The sequence below is a fragment of the Ipomoea nil genome, unplaced genomic scaffold (assembly GCF_001879475.1).
Source record: "Ipomoea nil cultivar Tokyo-kokei standard unplaced genomic scaffold, Asagao_1.1 scaffold0688, whole genome shotgun sequence".
Taxonomy (NCBI): Eukaryota; Viridiplantae; Streptophyta; class Magnoliopsida; order Solanales; family Convolvulaceae; genus Ipomoea; species Ipomoea nil.
In genome coordinates this window covers 344,976-352,140 of record NW_017617116.1, presented here as the reverse complement: position 1 = coordinate 352,140, position 7,165 = coordinate 344,976, and the positions used below count along the sequence as shown (strand labels likewise).

The 7,165-nt window shown below is 35.7% G+C and overlaps 1 protein-coding gene across 1 annotated transcript; it reads left to right on the top strand.

The window, feature by feature from the left end:
* The first annotated feature begins 2,473 nt into the window (after positions 1–2,473).
* On the top strand, positions 2,474–4,340 carry LOC109176109 (xyloglucan 6-xylosyltransferase 2-like). The gene has a single exon (XM_019325538.1). The coding sequence runs from the start codon at positions 2,697–2,699 to the stop codon at positions 4,098–4,100; it is 1,404 nt and encodes a 467-aa protein (XP_019181083.1). The 5' UTR covers positions 2,474–2,696; the 3' UTR covers positions 4,101–4,340.
* The last annotated feature ends 2,825 nt before the right edge of the window (positions 4,341–7,165 follow it).

Genomic DNA, 7,165 nt, shown 5'->3' with positions numbered 1-7,165 from the left:
TGATCGAAGTGTATTGCTGCATGGTTTGGCGCTGCTAAATGGAGAGGAAGGAGAAATCTTGTAAAATTATAATTTTATCCCGACTTTTGACAGTCAACAAACAATCAAATTAATACAGAAGATTAAATTGGGTAAGAATTGTATAGTTGAGGACTAAATTGGGTAAAAATTGTATAGTTGAGGACTTAATTGAGTAAAAGTTACATAATTGAGGACTTAATTGGGTAAGAATGGTAGTTGAGGACCAAATTAATAATTATGGCATAATCGAGGGACCATTTTAGGTATTAACTCAAAAATTAATTGTAGGATTAGAACATAATAAAAGCTACATTTTGGTCATTTATTTTCTTAATTAATGGGTAATGGGTAAACGAGCACGCAATAACTTAATTTTCTCTTATGTACAGCTGTATCCTGCAGGGTAGCAATAATTGAACATTCTCTACCTTATAATAATCCTCTAATTTTATTTAATATATAATAATCCTCTAATTTTTATATTTAATATAAGTACTTCACGGCCGCGTCTTCGTTCTTATGACGGACAGCACCGTATTCTCCAGATCTAATTTTACCTAAGGAAGGTCAAACCCTCACCTACTGTTCCTACTTTACGACGTGAGCTTCCGTTAATTAATAAAGCCATTTGTTTTAAGAAAACTGCCGCGTATTTCACTAATTAAAAATAATACAAAATACTCCGTATATGTTATTTCAATTCCTTCCATGATAATATTTAATTGATTTTTATATTTAATTAATAAACAATTTTTTTTTTTTAACATTGGACGAGTACAAATTTACATTAACTAATAAATAAAAATATTTTTTATTATCATATTAGGGCGTAAACATTAAAAGATAAGGTGGGGTCTTTTACCGACTAGAGTCATAAGACATGTTTACATAGTGTATGTTCTTGGGTAGTAGTTGCAGTTTATGAATTTTCCTCATCACTTCAAAAATAATAATAATAAATAGAAGATTAAGTTAAATATAAGTTGATTTGTAACATAAATACAATATATTTAGTTTTAAAATTATACTAGAACATCATAATATGTGAAATTAGAGTTAATCAACATTTTGATCCCTTAATTGTTTCTCAACTGTCAATTTAGTACCTAAATTTCAACCAATTCGATTCTTAAATTGTTTAAAATTTCAATTCGTTAATAAAATCTTTTCAAATGATTCATAAATAATGGTTGGTAGAGACGTAACTTTTTAATAGAGTGTGGTTAAACTTTAATTGTAATCAAAATATACAAATTGAGGTGCGCTAAATCTAACTAGTTTATTCTAAAGTTTCTAATTAATTAAAAATAATAAATGCTTTTATTAAGTGTACTTTTCGACAATCGTTTCGGTCACAACATGGCAACATGTATTGTTTCTTTGATGAAAATGATGAAGTTTGGACATTGACAAGCTACCCAATTACTGGGTATATAAAATACGGAGTAGTAAACTACTTCAATCCTCTCTAAAATATTATACCCCTAATAAGTGCACCCAAAAACTTGTTCCTTTGTTTTTTCTCATAATAGATATAGGATATTTTGATTATTAAAATATAATTGTTATTGCATTTATATGAAAGAGCAGCTTTAAAGATTCCAATACATTTAACTTACCATTATACTTGACATTTCAAATTTTCAACTTGAGGATATGTAATTCAATCATAAAACAAATTAATGAAAAATAAAATTATAATAATCGAGTTGAAAGTCATCTCTTACTAATGCTACTGATCTACGTACTTATAACTTGTTATTAACAATTGAATTGTCATGGACAAGTAACCAATTCACAATAAAGGTGTATAGCTCTCCACTTTTCCCAACCCCTCCTCCCCGCCAAAACTATACAAATGTGATTGTCATTGTCATAAATGAGGCATCTTCTGGCATTCCGACAACATCTTCATCTTTACACTTCTTGTCGGGTCGAATCCTTTAATCTTTGTTGATGTCATCTCTTAGGTAGATCTTCGTAGATTGTTACCTATGGACTGACCCAATTTGTTTCATTCAATTCAGATCATGGATTAAATTATGAGTGTGTTTGGTTCACACATGACATCAGAATCGCAATGAGAATCAAATATTTAGTAATAGTAATGAGTTTTGGTGAAAGTATTCTGCATGGTTGGTAGTATGATGGAATTTGAATAGTTACTAATATTGATGTTTGGTTATGTATAACTCTATAATGTTTGGAAGAAAATCGTTACTCTCACCATCATCGCGGCTGCCAATTTGAAAACAAAATAGCAGTTTATCTTGCCTTGTACAGTTGTACTACCATCTAGGCTCTCCCTTAAATGAGTATTAAAAAGATTAAATATGTGATATTATGTCATTGGTCAAAAATATTTATTAAGCATTCACTAATTAAAACAAATTAATAAGTATAAGGGAAAATTAAATTAGTATTTATGTGATGAAAATAGAAAAGGAGAGGCAATTGAATTGACCCTTTCCCTTGTCTGAACACTCTCTTCCTTCTTGCATCTTCTCTGCAAGTCTCCACCGACAGCTCCATCATCTTCCACGAATCTCCAAATGCCAGTTTGCTGAATATCTCAAGCTTTCATAATCACTCTGCGATCTCTAACCTCAAATTCATCGAGCTTTTGCAGCTCCAATCCAAACGGAGCATTTTGGAGCAGAACAAAAGAGACAATAATGCTAGATCGGTTCTTGAGTGCGAGGCGGGCATGGCAAGTCCGGCGGATTCTCCGTAATGGCAAGCTTACTCTCCTTTGCCTCGTCCTCACCGTCGTCGTCATACGTGGCAATCTCGGCGCCGGCAGATTCGGCACTCCCGAGAAGGATCTCAAGGACATCTCCGACACTTTGAGCTTCTACCGCAAGCGGACCGAGCCGCGCCGCGTGCTAGAAGAAGCGGAGCAAGTAAACCTAACCGTCGGAGATGATGTCAACGCGACTGATTCCGGGTCGGGTGTCGGGTCCGAAGATAGCCGTAGTTACAAGGAATTCGATCTATCGAAGATTATAGTTGATGAGGATGACGGGGGGCCCGATTTCAAGAGAGATCCGAACGAGCCGTATAGTCTCGGCCCGAAAATCACCGATTGGGATGCGCAGAGGGGTGAATGGTTGAAGAACAATCCAGATTTCCCCAATTTCTTCGGACCTAATAAGCCTAGGGTTTTGATGGTCACCGGGTCGTCCCCGAAACCGTGTGAGAACCCGATTGGAGATCATTACCTGTTGAAATCGATTAAGAACAAGATTGATTACTGCCGGGTTCACGGGATCGAGATTTTCTACAATATGGCTTTGCTGGACCCGGAAATGTCAGGGTTTTGGGCTAAGCTCCCACTTCTGAGGAAGCTCCTGCTTTCCCATCCAGAAGTTGAGTTCCTATGGTGGATGGATAGTGATGCCATGTTTACAGATATGGCGTTCGAGGTGCCATGGGAGAGGTACAAGAACTCTAACCTTGTGCTCCACGGTTGGGGCCATGAGGTCTATGAGAAGAAGAACTGGATTGGGTTAAACACCGGTAGCTTTCTGCTAAGAAATACCCAATGGTCATTGGATATTCTTGATGCCCTTGCTCCAATGGGGCCAAAAGGGAAGGTCAGGGACGATGCCGGTGCATTACTCACCAGTGAGCTCAAGGGCAGGCCTGTTTTCGAAGCAGATGATCAATCTGCTATGGTATATCTCTTGGCAACCCAGCAAGAGAAGTGGGCTGATAAGGTGCATCTGGAGAACCTTTACTTCTTGCACGGTTACTGGGGAATTCTGGTGGATAGGTACGAAGAAATGATCGACAATTTCCACCCCGGATTCGGGGATCATAGGTGGCCATTGGTGACTCACTTTGTGGGTTGCAAGCCCTGCTCCAAGATTGGGGATTACAAAGTAGCGAGGTGCGTGAAGCAGATGGATCGCGCATTCAACTTCGGGGACAACCAGATCCTGCAGATGTACGGATTCACTCACACAACTCTCGAAAGCCGGCGAGTTAAGAGAATCAGAAATGAGACTTCCACTCCTCTGGAAATCAGAGATGAACTTGGATTGCTTCACCCTTCATTTAGAGCTGTCAAGGTATAGTCTTCTTGACTGCACTTGAAGAGATGATCTTGCTTCCATTTTCTTCTATTTTTTTGGGGTGTACCATTAAATTATACCTTCTACATTGTGCTGTGTACTACGATTTGTGTTCCTTAGAGCGAGTTTGCTTGTTGCATTCATTCATCACAATTTTTAATGTTTCATAGTCTTTGATATGTATCATTTCCATGAAAGGCATAGTTGAATTGAAGTATGGCATCAAGCTATGTTTTCAATGAATATAGTCAAGTTACCAATTAGCATTGAACCTTTCTTTTAATGGAAGAATAGTAAAGTAGCAAAAAGAGAGTGATGTGTGGGTTGAATGGGCAAACCTGCAAACCTTTGTTTTAGGGAATGGTTTAACTTATACAATTTACACAAGTGATAAGTCTACTAATCAATTACCCACAAATGCTTGGAAGAGCCTATAACTTATGTTAATATATATTTTTTTCCTTTTTATCCTTATTAATTTACAAAAATGACATCATATATTCTTCATTAATTAAAATCTTAATATTTCAATTTATCATTTTATGGCCTGTTTAGTAAAATAGTTAGCATATCAACCAATTTTGGCTTATTTGATCACTATGTATGTTTGACTTGGTTAAACAATCAATATGAGTGTTTGATTAATAGCTTTTTGTAACAACTTATTGCTTTAAAATGCTAAAATTTAAAAAGGTTGCTTAAAGTGGTTTTTCAATCAGTTTTTTGAGAAAGTCATTTTGCATGTAATCAGCTAACAACTAATTTACCAAACATTTTTCTACAATCAGGCAATCAGTTAATGCTATCAATTAGTCAAACTCACTAACCTAGTTAGCTAACAGCTATTTACCAAACACCCCTTATATCTTTTTACACTTAGGGGACGTTTGGTTCACGGAATGTTAGATTACCTTAGGGAATGTTAGATTGTTGAGAATGTTAAATTCCTGTGTTTGGTTTAAAACTAAGATATGTAAATAAGACAAAGATAATAAGATAAATTGATTAAAACGTCCAAAGCCCAACATTAGTAATAAGACAAGGGAATGTGAGAGTACCTAAGAAATTGGAAGGTATCTCACATTTTCTTCCAATAGCTAAAAACTTAATGCAGAGGTTATCAGACATTTTCTGAAAAAGTTACATAATTTGAACCAAACATGGGAATGTTATATTACCAAGAACTTTGGTTATCTTATATAACCTGAACCAAACGCCCCCATAGCTTATTTAACAACTAATTTTATCAAATATCTTAATTTCATTCAATTTACTTATTAACCACTAACTTTTCAACTAAGTGTCAAACAAAGCCTAAAGAGCATCACCATCAATCGATTTTGGTGAGTTTTGTGTGGGGTCATTGTTGAGGTAGAGGAATGACATGAGAGGAGAGAGAAAAGTGAGGAGCATGGAAATGAAGTTTTTTGTGGGTTCATTAGAGCATCCACACTAGTGGATAATGTGGGGAAAATGCAGCATTAATTCACTCCATTCAAGTTTATATCTAATGTGGAGGAGAATTAATAAGGGAAGAATTCATCTGCAAAATAAGAAATAATGGCAGAAAAAGAGGAAGAAAAAAAAAAAAAAGAAACATGGGGCTGCTGTGCGCGTTTCGCGCACAGCAGCCCGCCCACACGGGCGCGCTGACGTGCTTGACATTTCTTTTTTTATATTTTTTTTTTTGCTTTTGTTTTTTTATTTTGATTTTTTTGTTTTTTTTTCTCTCCTTTCCACATTCTCTCTCCTAATCACTCTTACATTATCCCTCAATTCTCCCCACCTAATGTGGATGCTCTTAGGAGAAAAAAACATCCTATGGGTACGTGGGAGGATGTAATTTGCCCACTTTGAACATAATTTCCACACTGTCGCCGCCGAGATTCGAACCTTGGTCTCTTATATTCCAAATATTGCCCACTAAATCATTGAGTTAAGCCCGTGCGGGTTTTTCTTAGTACTACTTATACTATTAGAATGCAGTATCTATTTATAACTATTTTCTCAACCTACTGAAACACAAAGAGCTAATACCACATTCATTAAGGCTCGAACCCACAACTTTTCATATGAAAGAGCAATTTGTTGTCACTAGACTACAAGTTATTGACCTATTTTTCTTAATCTTACTCGGCCCCAAAAAAACTTGCAAAAAAAAAAAAAAAAAAAAAAAAAACTGACTATTGGCCTTACTCTAAAAAGTCTTACTATGCTCATCTAAAGTCTTACTTTGCTCGCCTGAAAATGTTGAGAAGTCAAAGGAGTGTATACTCTATTTATTGAAGGGATGGAAGAAAAAGAAAAAAAAAATGTACGATGTAACTACTAATGATTTGTTATCAATCATATTATCAGCTAACATTATCCCTGCAAATCTCTACCATTCTAAAAAATGAGTCTCACTTTCACGTCATTTTATTTGCAAATTATCTACTATTCACACTACATCCCTACAAATCTAATCAACCTTCAAACGTGGGCCTAACATATTAAAATAACACTGCCTTAATTAAAAAAAATGCTGAAGTCACATCAGCTTGCAAAGTCAATATTGGCTTGGATAATCCCACAACATATGATTTGTTCGGAATTTGGAACTTGTAATATTAGTTCAACATATATGAGGTGTTCAGGGTGATGAAATTCATCCAATATTGGCTTGGATAATCCCACAACATATGATTTGTTCGGAATTTGGAACTTGTAATATTAGTTCAACATATATTAGGTGTTCAGGGTGATGAAATTCATCTGTGATTTGTGGTGGTATTTTGGTCCATCAATTTTGTCATAATTAACCTAAGGACCTCCACATTTCGATCTGATAGAGCATGTAAATCACGGTTCATTTGTGATTTGTGGTGGTATTTTGGTCCATCAATTTTGTCATAATTAACCTAAGGTCCTCCACACTCCGATCCGACGGTGACTCATCAATTTTGTCATAATTAACCTAAGGCTCTCCACACTCCGACCTGACGGTGACTCAATAGTTCAGCAGATAAAACTAAATGTTGGTGCGCACATAGAATTGTCAACTTTAGACATAATTTTTACACTGCCGC

Coding starts and splice junctions, on each gene's coding strand:
- LOC109176109 (XM_019325538.1), top strand. CDS start 2,697: ATGCTAGATCGGTTCTTGAGTGCGAGGCGGGCATGGCAAGTCCGGCGG.